The following is a 13801-nucleotide window of genomic DNA, read 5'->3' on the forward strand; positions in this document are numbered from 1 at the left end:
GTGATTGGCTGGTGTCTGTCAGATGACTCCAGCGGCTCAGATTGACACGATGAACATGGCGAGGCGGTGTGAGCTCCCTGCCGGTGACAGACGCGCTATTACAACACAGGCGTCATCATGTCCTCCTTAAAGCACCTGCGGTTGGTATAAAACCTGCTGGACTTGCTCCATCTTCTGTTGGTCAGGTCCACATCCTATAGTTCCTATTTTTTTTCCAACCATTTAGTCTGACCTATCCAAGTTATATTGATAAATACACAAATAAGAACACCGAATTTCAAAAGTTAACGTACAATTAATAAACTTGTATGAAAAGACAATGTTTGTGGTAATTTTTCAGCAAAAATATTAAAGATTTTCCGGTCCAGGCTTCTTATATGGACTGTTGGACTGCACAAAACAAACAATTTGAATATGTCAACTTGGGAAATAAGAAATTATTATTAAATTGTCTTACATTGTTTAGACCTTATTTTCTGTGTACATTGTGACCTTCGTATTAAATCCCCACATCTCCTTTCAAATTAACCTGAGGGTTCTTTTCTTCTACCAAAAATTTGCTACATTATTTTAAGGCATGTTTAGTGAGTCTACAAACTTTAGTGGATCATTAGTTTATATAATTTCCCCATCCTTGTCTAATTTATGTGTTCCTCTGGCTGGAAAACATCCCTGTGCTACTCAGTTTTCTAGAATATTGGAACAGCTTGGTAGGATCCTGTTTGACTGCAGATGCTTGCATCCTTAGTGTTGTATTGCTGCCATCTACTGGAATTTACTGTCACTAACTGTATTATTCAATTTCAGTTAAGAAATAAATAGGTAAATCTTTTTTTTTAATCTGTAAATAGGTAATATGCAAACACTCCTATAATAGACGTTTTAACTTAAGACATTTTGACTTCTCATAGTAGGGGAAAGCACATGAATAGGTAATAATTATCTAACTATACATGCTGTCTCAGTCATACAGTCATAGTTTGCTGGGACACTCAAAGTAAACAGAGCCATTGTTAGTATAAGTAAGACCTGTGCTTTTCCTTTCACAACAAGCCAATATGTCTGTTTTGAAAAGGGCCTATTGTGGGCTTAAGATGTCATAAGTGACTGATATTCTGTACGCTTGATAACTCTTCATGAGTTTCTAACTTTGATTTTGTTACAATGTTTTTGTAAGATCCACGTCACAAAACCTACAATGAAAGATCCATATCGCTATAGTATATAAATGCACCAATACCGTATTATTTGTTTATCAACTATCGTTCATGTCCTTGAATACAGCACTGCAATCCTCTCCTATTTTTAATTGATACTGTACTCAGTTTTTCTTTTGTTTGGTTTTGTTATGCAACAATGGATAGGTAACTAATCTTTTCTAAACGTATCAGAGAATCAATAAGGATGAACAAAGTGTGAGTTGTTAACATGGTAAATCTTTATAGGTTCCACCCATTTCAAACAACAGTATCAATTTAGATTTAGATATATTTACAGTTATAGTCAGAACACTCACAGGAAATTGGAATGTCAAAAAATACAAAAAACAAATACATTAAAACAACTCAAGATACAAAAAGTGACAACTTCAAAAATAAAGTTCTAAAAGGAATCAATCTGAACTGCATATGGTCAATGCAAGGGGAAATAAAGTGAACTTGGTCAAAAAGGAGTTGAGAGAGGAGAACATTCCAGACCCATTTACAACATTGAATTTTAAATTTCATATAACGCTACTTCTGAATGCTACCAGGCAACAGAAACAGGCCTAGTCCACCTCCTCCATCCTGGATGTGTCGTCATCGTCCCCTTCGAGAGGGGGCATGTCCTCAGTGGGAGCGGAGGTGACATCATCTGGTGTCAGATCATCTTCATCAATACCTAAACAAGGAAGGGAGCAGAATATGTTACAGTGGAACAAGATAATTATTCATTTGAAATAACTTTATTGGAAGGCATGTTGCACTGCAAACTGCAATAATTGATCACTGGTACATTTTTAAGAAGTTAAAAATGTTACGAAAGCTTTACATTATGTAAATAAACACAAAATACTCACCAAGACCCAGCTTGATCATTCTGTAGATGCGATTGGAATGAGTCTGGGGGTCATCCAAGGTAAATCCTGAAGAGAGCAGGGCAGTCTCAAAGAGCAGGATGACCAGATCCTTCACAGACTTATCATTCTTATCAGCCTCTGCCTTTTGCCTCAGGGTCTCCACAATGGGGTGCTCAGGGTTGATCTCAAGATGCTTTTTAGCAGCCATGTAGCCCATGGTGGAGTTGTCCCTCAGAGCCTGGGCCTTCATGATCCTTTCCATGTTGGCCGTCCAGCCGTAAGTGCTAGTGACAATACAGCAGGGGGAAGAGACCAGGCGGTTGGAGACTGTAACCTGCAGAGGTAAAAAGAAGTAATACCATTTTCAGCCTTAATTACAGAACAGTAGATTTTGGACAATACAAGGTTATATAGCACCTCATGGTTTAATTTAATGCTGTTTAACTTATGCTCACCTTTTCCACCTTTTTCTCCAAGATGTCCTTCATGATCTTGCAAAGGTTCTCAAACTGAGCCTTCTTCTCCTCCTGCCTCTTCTTCTCCTCATCATCCTCAGGCAGCTCCAGGCCTTCCTTGGTCACTGAAACCAGGTTCTTGCCCTCAAACTCCTTCAGCTGCTGGACACAGTACTCATCAATGGGCTCGATCATGTAAATGACCTCAAGGCCGGCCTTGCGAAGGCGCTCCACGAAGGCCGAGTTAGCCACCTGGTCTTTGGTCTCACCTGAAGTTCAGACATAGCAGTGCTGTCACACATTTATGTGGTATCACATTAATTAACTTGGTTCACCTATTCTGAAAATTATTTTTAATTTACATTAACAGCATATAGATTAAGAGCATCCTCACCAGTGATGTAGTAGATGTGTTTCTGGTTGTCCTTCATACGTGTGACATAGTCCTTCAGGGACACCATCTCATCTCCAGAAGCTGAGGTGTAATATCGCAGCAGCTCAGACAGCTTCTTTCTATTCTGAGAATCCTCATGGATGCCGAGCTGAAAGACAAGTAATGTCAGTACAAACCAGTTCAGTTGAAATCTAGTTATGGCAAAAATGAAATTATTTCTTCATTAACTATACAATTTTTAAACATAAAAAAACATTTGTCTAAAGCATGTAAAAACACTGATATTGGTCTATAAGGTGGAACCACTGATAAGCTGAGTGCCGTCATTTAAACAGAACATAGCACTAATGAGCTCAAAGACTCAAAGCAGCTTTACATCAGGCCAATATGGCCAAAGGATCAGACAGATGGTTACAGCATTAAATGCCAGAAGAATAAACCTTCATCATTAACTAAAATTCTTAAAGCTTTGCACTTTAAGCAAACGTAAGCTCCATCCTGCTAACACTGTATCAAACCAAGACACGAGAGTTAAGTACAAAGCAGCTGCCAAATGTTTCAATGCGACAAGATTAGAAAAACTCACAGCTTGTGGAGTGCAAGGTGAGAAAGCTAACCTTGATGTTCTTGGAGAACTGCTCATAGTACTTTTTGTAGTTGTCCTTGTCCTCGGCGAGTTCAGTGAACAGTTCCAGGCACTTCTTGACCAGGTTCTTGCGGATGACTTTCAGGATCTTGCTCTGCTGCAGCATCTCTCTGGAGATGTTCAGTGGCAGATCCTCAGAGTCTACCACACCCTTGATGAAATCTGAACAGAGAAGAATATTTAGCCTTCCTAAATCAGACAAAATTAATTTCTTAAAGTTAAAAACATAATCTTACTAACAAGTAAATAATGTCTTATGACATCTAGAATACATGGCTTTAAAGTCGTTAATATCTTAGATTGTCCACCACACCCTTAATGAAATCTGATAGAAGGGATAATCTCGTCAGCAATATTTAAATGTCTAATATGACATGTTATGAGCACTTGATTTATGAACAAACAGTATAAACTAGTAATTCCAAATATGGGTGGATACTCACTGAGGTACTCAGGGATGAGCTCATCACAGTTGTCCATGATGAAGACCCTGCGCACGTACAGCTTGATGTTGTTCTTCTTCTTCTTGTTCTCGAAGAGGTCGAAGGGAGCACGACGAGGCACAAAGAGCAGGGCGCGGAATTCCAGCTGACCCTCAACTGAAAAGTGCTGTGAACAAAACAGGGTTTATCAGGTGAGCTATAAGGTCTGTTTTCAAGTTTTATTATATTGGTTGTATTAAAATAGACCAATATAGACCACTTACAAAATTTCCAAGTTTGAAAAAACAATGAAGAGACCTACCTTGACAGCCAGGTGGTCTTCCCAGTCATTGGTAAGACTCTTGTAGAACTCTCCATACTCTTCATTAGTAATGTCATCTGGGTTGCGAGTCCACAGGGGTTTGGTCTTGTTCAGCTCTTCCTGGTCGATGTACTTCTCCTTGATCTTCTTCTTCTTCTTCTTTTTGTCACCACACTTGTCGTGGTCATGCTCCTCATCTGACCCAACATCCTCAATCTCGGGCTTGTCCTCGTCCTTCTCCTCTTCTTCATCCTTGTCTTTCTCCTTCTCCTCTTCCTCTGCCTCGTCATCACTCACCTCCTTGTCGCGCTCTTTCTCCACCTGAGTAAAAATAGAACTCAGTCATTTGCCATGCTTTTTGGATTACTCTGTTAACCCATGTTTAAAAGGTATGAATGAATTTAGCAGGTTATGCTACTATGTACTTACAAAGAGTGTGATGGGATAGCCAATGAACTGTGAGTGCTTTTTCACAATCTCTTTGACTCTTCTCTCCTCGAGGTATTCTATCTGGTCTTCTTTCAAGTGTAGGATCACCTTGGTGCCACGGCCCATGGGCTCAGCTATATGGGGAAATGATTGGTCAATGCAAGAGATCTCCTATAGGTATCTCTCTACTAATTAAACTAAATTGTTAGATAGCAAACAAAGTAATGGCCTTCACATTACTTACAGGTGTCCACTTTAACTGTGAATGAGCCTCCAGCAGAGGATTCCCAGGCGTACTGCTCGTCATCATTGTGTTTGGTTATGACCGTCACCTTCTCGGCCACAAGGTAAGCAGAGTAGAAACCCACACCAAACTGGCCAATCATGGAGATGTCGGCTCCAGCCTGCAGAGCCTCCATGAAAGCCTTGGTGCCAGACTTGGCGATCGTGCCCAGATTGTTGATCAGGTCAGCTTTGGTCATGCCAATGCCTGTGTCAATCAGGGTCAGGGTGCGTTCCTCTTTGTTGGGAATAAGTTCGATCTTGAGGTCCTTGCCAGACTCCAGCTTGGTGGGGTCAGTGAGACTTTCATAGCGGATTTTGTCTAGAGCCTGAAGGGAAAAAAATTCCATTCATTTAAATCTTGACAAAATTGACAATACTTCATTTAAAATCCAATCGTCTAACATCTTTGACAAAACATGAGATCAAGGAAACGGTTTTAGACTAATACTATGACAAACTTACATCTGAGGAGTTGGAGATAAGCTCCCTAAGGAAGATCTCTTTGTTGGAATAGAAAGTGTTGATGATCAGGGACATCAGCTGAGCTATCTCAGCCTGGAATGCAAAGGTCTCAGCCTCCTCCTCCATTGGTTGGTCGTGTGATTCAGGCATCTAAGCAAAGGGGACAGATGAATACTGTTTTTTAGATCATGTATATGTCATGAATTACAAAAATACAAACACACAAAACAAATTCTATGCCCTGTCAGCTGGCACCATTTGTCTCTTTGTGCAAAATGCACAAAGGTGTACACAATTATTTGAATTACACTGGAGAACTGAAATGCCCTAAGGCATAACGTTGGTTGTTTCCATATTACTTTAGTCCGACCCAATAGTTTCACTCGTTCTCATCTATTTTTTGCAGTTATACAGGCATGCTATGGACCTGCCAATCACCCTCAGGTAATCTGCAAGTACTTAAAGTTACACCTACAATAGAACAGCACAACCTACCAGTCTCAAAAACTACTTTAGAGTTGAATCAATACCTCTGACTATATCTATTACATGGCTATTATGTTACACAATGTATATCAATTATTGCAGCAACAACGCAATGGCAATTAACACGGCTATCTGAAGTAGCAGTGAGGTATGCATCAGTAATGACATCTTAAGTGTGAGCATGTATCACTTATGCAGGCAGCTGGTGAGACAGACGGTCCAGCTCTGCTCACTACTCCACCTGCTTATAATCTATCTTCGCCGCTTATGCCTTTATCTCAGTTACATAATACAATTTTTATTTTTTGAAAATGCAATAAAAAGGTATACATTGTAAGTGTATGACGTTAATTGTACTCGGCAGACTTTTAAAAATCTACATGATCTCAAATAGTTTAGATTTTTAGGGTCCAAGACAGCAGTGATGAATTACAGCATTTCAGGCCACAAATGCAGATAAAATCATAACAGTGTAATTAAAGGCACTGTTATCCTCTGCTACTGCAACTGTCATGATCAGTTAATGGCTGATAAGGGACGAGCAAATGGCTAGAATAGTATATTAGCATTAGCACAAATTACTCCACCTGCTGGTTTCCCAGGCGAAGTACAAGATTCTAGAAGGTACCGAGAGGCGACAAGAACTCTGTAGCAGTTTCCATAGGAATCGAAAGCTCCTCCTTATAACCATCGTCCGATGAGTTTTTGTGAATGATGTCCCTGTACTGCTCTAATCTTGCACTGAATCACTGTAACAGCAGAGGATCTGAGAAAATCTGAGAAAAATCTCACCGCTCAGGGAATCCAATTTACAGTTAGCTTCATTAAATTGTGCGCCTGCTTAACATGGTGCCAGCCTGACAAGCGCATCACGAAAGCACCATGTGGCTGCTGTATCCCGGCTTTGAGCAATAAAAAGCTAATGTGGGCGGGATAGCTGCCAAAATACTGATGGAAAAAAAGTTTTCGCATGTGCAAATAACGCTGTCATGCCAGGGAAATCACTTTGTCACAAACCTTAATGTAAAACTGTCGAGAAGAACTGCCATGCCTATGGTTCTGCTGTCATAATCTGATTATAACACGATGTACTTTCTGTATATTGTATGATACCTTCACTTAAATCATCACCAGGAAAGTCAAAATGTTTTGTCATTTCTGTCATGTTATAATGAGCTTCGATGGAAAAGCTATAGCTATTTTACAACTAAGCTAATACAACCTAATATTATCGATGAATGTGAAAGTGTATATTGTATATTAGCAGTTGTCATCTCCGTTGTACGTTACTAATAGATAAAAATATTTAATTTGTTTACCTTGGTCCTCTGCGTATCGAAATGTGAAATGTATTGAGGTCGCCTCGCGTCGAAGTTGCAGACTCTTCGGTTTGCGAGCTTCCTCCTCGGACAGAGCAGCAGCTTTAGAACCGTCACCGATCATTCGAGAAATCCTGACCTGAGCTTCCAGAATCATCTGGAATCCTCCACGCGACCGGTCGGTTCTGCTCGCTGACAGGCCCAGTGGGCTGTCGATCATTATGCGTGCACACGCCTCTCTCCATTCTCAGTTAGAGGGGGCGGGACTAGAGGATGAGCCGGGCGAGGGCGGCGTGTAGGACTGGTAGCTAGAATGAATCATGCAGTGCTCACTGAAAATTCCAGAACATCGAATGAAAGAAGAGCATGAAGTTGAGATATGAAAGATACTGCACGTGTCTTATGAATATCCATTTTCAATCTTATCAACCAAACAAATGCAGCATGCGATGGACTCAGTGAGCAAGAAGGTTTTAATTCTAAATAAATTTTATTACAAATTTGAATGCATTTCATAAAAAAAAAAAAACAATTACAAAAAGAGACAAAAGCCAAATTCCTACTGGCTTTATATTACTCTTAATGGTTGTCAGTAGTTTTATATAAGCAGCTTACACAATGTAGACTAAGCCACACTGTGGCCTACATTAATTCCATTAATTACCATGTATTGACAAGTTAATACTGTTCAAGAGATGAGAGTGGGGTTATATTGAAATGTCTTTTGGAGAAGCATTATAACTTACAAAAAGTAAAAATGAAAAAGCAGGAAAGAGTCTACTAAGTGTTTTAGTCAACTTCCTCCATTCTTGATGTGTCATCATCTCCTTCCAAGACTGGCATATCTTCATCAGCAGGCTGAATGAGGTCCTCAACTGCAGAATCATCATCATCAATACCTGTGGAGGAGAATGCATCCGTTAGCAACCAAAGCCACTTACCAATGTATCATAGACAGACTAATTCCTATAATGTATGTAATGTCAGTAGTAAGGAAGAAAAAAAACCTACCAAGACCCAGCTTGACCATTCTGTAGATGCGGTTGGCGTGGGTCTGTGGGTCCTCCAGTGTGAATCCTGAAGACAGCAGGGCAGTCTCGAACAGGAGGATGACCAGGTCTTTCACAGCCTTATCGTTCTTGTCTGCCTCGGCCTTCACCCTCAGGGTCTCAATGATTGGATGCATAGGGTTGATCTCAAGGTGTTTCTTAGCTGTCATGTAGCCCATGGTGGAGTTATCTCTCAGGGCCTGAGACTTCATGATCCTCTCCATGTTAGCTGTCCAGCCGTAGGTGCTGGTAACAATGCAGCATGGGGAAGCCACCAAGCGGTTGGAGACTGTGACCTGCAGATAATGAAATATTGTATAAGTGTCATGATCAAATAAATTTGTCTATAATATGTTAGAATAATAGGACCGGAACATTGAAATAGATGAGATTGTTTTTCTTGCATTACCTTTTCAATCTTCTTGTCGAGGATGTCCTTCATGATCTTGCAAAGGTTTTCAAATTTATTTTTGAGTTCCTCCTGTTTCTTCTTCTCGTCGTCATCCTCAGGCAGCTCCAGGCCTTCCTTGGTCACTGAAACCAGGTTCTTGCCATCATACTCCTTCAGCTGCTGGACACAGTACTCATCGATGGGCTCGATCATGTAAATGACCTCAAGGCCGGCTTTGCGAAGGCGCTCCACGAAGGCCGAGTTAGCCACCTGGTCTTTGGTCTCACCTGTAAAAGTTGTAAATTCATTTAATCAATATGCAAACTACTCACTCTTAAAAAAACATCTAATCCCAAATATAAGAAGAAACAAATTAAAATCAAGTTGAGTCGCTAACCTGTGATGTAGTAGATGTGTTTCTGGTTGTCCTTCATGCGTGAAACATAGTCCTTCAGGGACACCATCTCATCTCCAGAAGCTGAGGTATAGTAGCGCAAAAGTTCAGACAGCTTTTTCCTATTCTGAGAGTCTTCATGGATGCCGAGCTGAAACACAAAATGACATGTTACTAATATTGAACATTAGACATGTGAAATTTACATTTCCTAGGCAGGAGTTAAAGAACTGGATTAAAATGAGCCAACCTACCTTGATGTTCTTGGAGAACTGCTCGTAGTACTTTTTGTAGTTGTCCTTGTCCTCGGCGAGTTCAGTAAACAGTTCCAGGCACTTCTTGACCAGGTTCTTGCGGATGACTTTCAGGATCTTGCTCTGCTGCAGCATCTCTCTAGAGATGTTTAGTGGCAGATCCTCAGAGTCCACCACACCCTTGATGAAATCTGAACAGAGAAGATAAAGAGTGCTTAGCCTTCCAAAGACAGACAAAATTTATTTATTAAAGTTTAAAATTCAAAAATGTTACAAATTATTACAACTTATGGAAGCTAGAATGCATAGTTTTAAAGCGTTTAATATTTTGGATTGGAAAAATTTATATGCGAATGATTAGTTATAAATGTTATATTACTTACTGAGGTACTCAGGGATGAGCTCATCACAGTTGTCCATGATGAAGACCCTGCGCACATACAGCTTGATGTTGTTCTTCTTCTTCTTGTTTTCAAAGAGGTCGAATGCAGCCCTTCTGGGAACGAAGAGCAAGGCACGGAACTCCAGTTGACCTTCCACTGAGAAATGCTGCAGAGACGAGAATTAAGCAAGAATTCATTGGCTTAAAAATCATTAAATTAAGTGATGCTAGAAGTTGCAAACAGGTATTTAGGTGGCATGTTTTGTCATGTTTATTAGCAGTGGAGCTTACCTTGACAGCCAGGTGGTCCTCCCAGTCATTGGTGAGACTCTTGTAGAACTCTCCATACTCTTCATTGGTGATGTCGTCAGGGTTGCGGGTCCAGATTGGCTTGGTCTTGTTCAGCTCCTGAGCATCAATGTACTTTTCCTTGACCTTCTTCTTCCTCTTGTTCTTGCCATCCTTTGTGTCCTCATCCTCATCAGAGCCCACATCTTCAATCTTTGGTTTGTCCGTGTTCTCAGCAGCTTCTTTCTCAACCTCCTCTTCTTTCTCTCCCTCTTCAAGCTCCACTTCCTTCTCCCTTGTCTTCTCCACCTTGAATATATGAAAAACATGTCAATATCGTCTAATATTAGGTTTTAAGGTGACAGATTTGTGTTGCTAATGGAGCTTATAGCTTACATAAAGTGTTATAGGGTAGCCAATGAACTGTGAGTGTTTCTTCACAACTTCCTTGATGCGCTTCTCCTCACAGTATTCTGTCTGATCTTCTTTGAGGTGAAGGATCACTTTTGTGCCTCTGCCAATGGACTCTCCTGAGAGATGATAAGAACAGGGCCCAGTAATTAGTCAAATTATTCATCATGCATATTTTATTATGAATTATATATAACTAATAATGACATATTATCTCGATTTGGGAAATCAAACTTACCAGTGTCAGGTTTGACTGTGAATGAGCCTCCAGCTGCAGACTCCCACACGTATTGCTCGTCATCATTGTGTTTGGTTATGACCGTCACCTTGTCAGCCACCAGGTAGGCAGAGTAGAAACCCACGCCAAACTGGCCGATCATGGAGATGTCGGCTCCAGCCTGCAGAGCCTCCATGAAAGCCTTGGTGCCAGACTTGGCGATTGTGCCCAGGTTGTTGATCAGGTCAGCCTTGGTCATGCCAATGCCTGAGTCAATCAGGGTCAGGGTGCGAGCGTGCAGGTCAGGCCTGACTTCAATCTTCAGCTCCTTGCAGGACTCAAGTCTGCTGGGGTCTGTTAAGCTTTCATATCTGATTTTGTCCAAGGCCTGTCCAGAAGGGATAAGCTTGTTAGAATAGTTCCGTTTGCATACACATCAGGGCTGCTCACATGAAAAAAGGAAGATATCGTGGTAAACTGCTGATTTTACTCACATCTGAGGAGTTGGAGATGAGCTCTCTAAGGAAGATCTCTTTGTTTGAGTAGAAGGTGTTGATAATAAGGGACATCAGCTGAGCAATCTCAGCCTGGAAGGCAAAGGTCTCCACATCCTCCTCCATAACGTTTCCAGCTTTCTCAGGCATCTTAAGGAAGCACATGTTATATCATGTTTAGTAAGATCTTATACTGGCTTTATAATTTTGCTTTGTCTCCTTAAACATACCAGTTTGCTCTAAAATAAATGTTTAATTTGAGTCTTTGATATCTTAAAAGTAATTTCCTGCTGTTATATTTGCAGTCTCTTTTACCCCCCACGCTTAAAGACAGCCTCGTGGCTTGAGGTGGGTAGCTCCTGCTGATGGTACATGAACACATGTTCCTTCTGTCAATCAAGCACTTACCATTTGGAGAATGGGTGGAGTTCTGATGCTCACCCCATCCCCCAATTACTTTAGCATGTGTCATCCAACACCTTTATGATAAAGGGAGGAATAGAAGCTAGGAATTCAAAAATGGGGGAAAAAACTAAATCTGGCTTTTAACAATAGATCAGTAATGATCTTTTGTCCTTTTTCATGAGCGAAGCATTTGCATTTCGGAAAAAAAATCCGCCTTGTAGACACATTTTATCAGCGCCTTAATGGTTAGAAACTATCATGGCTAAAATCCAGTGCATTCAAACACTGCCCCTGCTGCTGTAAATGTATTTATCTATTTTTGTATGCTTTTCTGCACCAAGATGCGAAATTGCTGTATCTGCTCTTTGTGCCAGCCGGTTTTTCTGCTCCCCCGCCATTGCTCTCATACTCAGGGTCACCCTGCTCACCATGTGCTCCTTGCATGTTACAGTCTAACTAGGATACTAATGTAAAGAGGCTGCTCTGTCACACAGATAACTCATATTAGACAACAATTGCATCAGTTACTTATTAGTTTAACTAATAACAAGTATTAATGTTGTTCTGCCTGTGCTCGTACCAGGTAAGCACCCAAAATACTGTTTATTTTACTTTGATTGTATCATATAATTTAAATTACTAAGCAAAAACGTAGCTGTATTTACTTTAGGTGTTCCAGTCTTACCTTGAATATCCTCTTTATCTACAATCACTTCTTGAAGACAGTCGTCAAACTGAGCTTGTCTTCTCTTCTTGAAGAGCTCCGCTTCGCTGCTGCTCCTGTGGGCAGTGAGTCTCTCTTGGAGAGTACAAGTGACGATCTTTTTCTCTGAGGACTCCACGACATGCCGGTGTCTTTTTATAGTTAGGGGGTGGTTTCTAGAAGCTCCCATTCAGAAGCTTCCAGAAGATGCGTTCACTACAGCGGTGGGGGTGTTAAGGAAAGGCCGGGAAGGGGGGTGGCGTACGAGACGCCAGAGCCCTAAAGTTTATGTGCCCTTATAGGGCTGCAGAGTCACAAGGAGTGCCTGTCACTCACAGTGAGAGCTTTCCTGATAGCTTGTCTAGCTCTCTAGGCCCCATACCCCCCTGTAACCACCACAGCTGTGCAGAGCCTTCGCTATCAGCTGCTGTAGTGTTGCCTCATGGGACACACACACACGGACAGCAGGCCCATTCCTTTTTATGGCGTGCAAAATTGGGGTGTTTCTCAACGGTTTCACATAGTGTGACAAACCACTGCAGCTCATGAAGCAAGGTTCGGAGAAGAGAAAAAGAGATACACGTGAAAATAATGTGCTCCTGAGAGTCTTTGCGAGTGTATATGACTTTATGTCATATTTTAAAACATAATTAACATTAACACCAGCCTGTCAGGATGCTGATTCCATAGGGTGTAAAATACACCATTTGCTGCAGTGCAAACAGAACAAGAGGCCTTCAACCACCATCTGTGCTTCACTGTGGCTCCCAGTGTAACCTCAAACACTTGTTCATCATGTAGTGTAAGTTTACTCTTACCATTTTGCATTAGCTGTACACGATCTACGGCAAACAGATAAGTTCACTCCATTTAAATAATGCAGGAGGACAAAACATTAGAAACACTCTCGTATAATGCAGCCGAGCAACTTCAGCACTAACTGTGACCTCAATAACTGACATACATTTGAATTAACACAGATAAAAATGACAACAAAAATCAGACATTACCATGTTGAGGACATCCATTAACATTGCGCACTGGAAACAGGTACAATGTACCATGTACAGTATGTAGCTCCAGTGCACTCCAGCCATAATGTACTGCTCATCAATATATGACAGTGTACAAAGAATTGCTTGCTATTTTTATAAACAGGACAGAACACAAATTATTCCAATCCAAAATTTGTACTGAAGTAAATCACAGGCAGTCCAGCAGGGGAAAAGAAATGTCTCCAGCTCCAGATAATATGAATCATGTATTTTATCTGCTGCTTTAGGCCAACAGCCTTCTTAAAAAACACTTTAACAAGGCGTTAGCAAAGGAATCACACCTGACAGTAATCACACAATCATGTCTCAATGATGTACATCAGAACAAAGAATGTGTTTATGCAGAGCTTATTTAGCTATTAACACAGGGTGGCAGTGTTGCCTCAAGAACTTACACAATAAGAAAATCAGGTTTTAAAACTTTCTATATGTCTCCACTTCTGGGATTATTCACATTTGCACAATTTGTAATCTGTATA

At 40.8% G+C, this 13801-nt stretch overlaps 2 protein-coding genes across 2 annotated transcripts; both read right to left on the reverse strand.

Annotated features, from left to right (window-relative positions):
• Positions 1-1416: 1416 nt before the first annotated feature.
• On the reverse strand, positions 1417-7413 carry hsp90aa1.2 (heat shock protein 90, alpha (cytosolic), class A member 1, tandem duplicate 2). Its single transcript, XM_041958502.1, has 11 exons — positions 7280-7413; positions 5475-5624; positions 4972-5338; positions 4728-4861; positions 4299-4619; positions 3998-4163; positions 3526-3716; positions 2909-3056; positions 2515-2783; positions 2060-2393; positions 1417-1881 (listed from the first exon to the last, which is right to left on the reverse strand). Exons 2-11 carry the CDS (start codon positions 5622-5624, stop codon positions 1769-1771), a joined length of 2193 nt encoding a protein of 730 aa, XP_041814436.1. The 5' UTR covers positions 7280-7413; the 3' UTR covers positions 1417-1768.
• A 412-nt stretch (positions 7414-7825) lies between these two features.
• Positions 7826-12385, reverse strand: hsp90aa1.1 (heat shock protein 90, alpha (cytosolic), class A member 1, tandem duplicate 1). Its single transcript, XM_041958549.1, has 11 exons — positions 12250-12385; positions 11160-11309; positions 10687-11053; positions 10434-10567; positions 10041-10346; positions 9751-9916; positions 9368-9558; positions 9117-9264; positions 8738-9006; positions 8291-8624; positions 7826-8178 (listed from the first exon to the last, which is right to left on the reverse strand). The coding sequence occupies exons 2-11, from the start codon at positions 11307-11309 to the stop codon at positions 8069-8071; spliced, it is 2175 nt and encodes a 724-aa protein (XP_041814483.1). The 5' UTR covers positions 12250-12385; the 3' UTR covers positions 7826-8068.
• Between the last annotated feature and the right edge of the window lie 1416 nt (positions 12386-13801).

Source organism: Chelmon rostratus, chromosome 18 (assembly GCF_017976325.1).
Source record: "Chelmon rostratus isolate fCheRos1 chromosome 18, fCheRos1.pri, whole genome shotgun sequence".
In the NCBI taxonomy this organism is placed as follows: domain Eukaryota; kingdom Metazoa; phylum Chordata; class Actinopteri; order Chaetodontiformes; family Chaetodontidae; genus Chelmon; species Chelmon rostratus.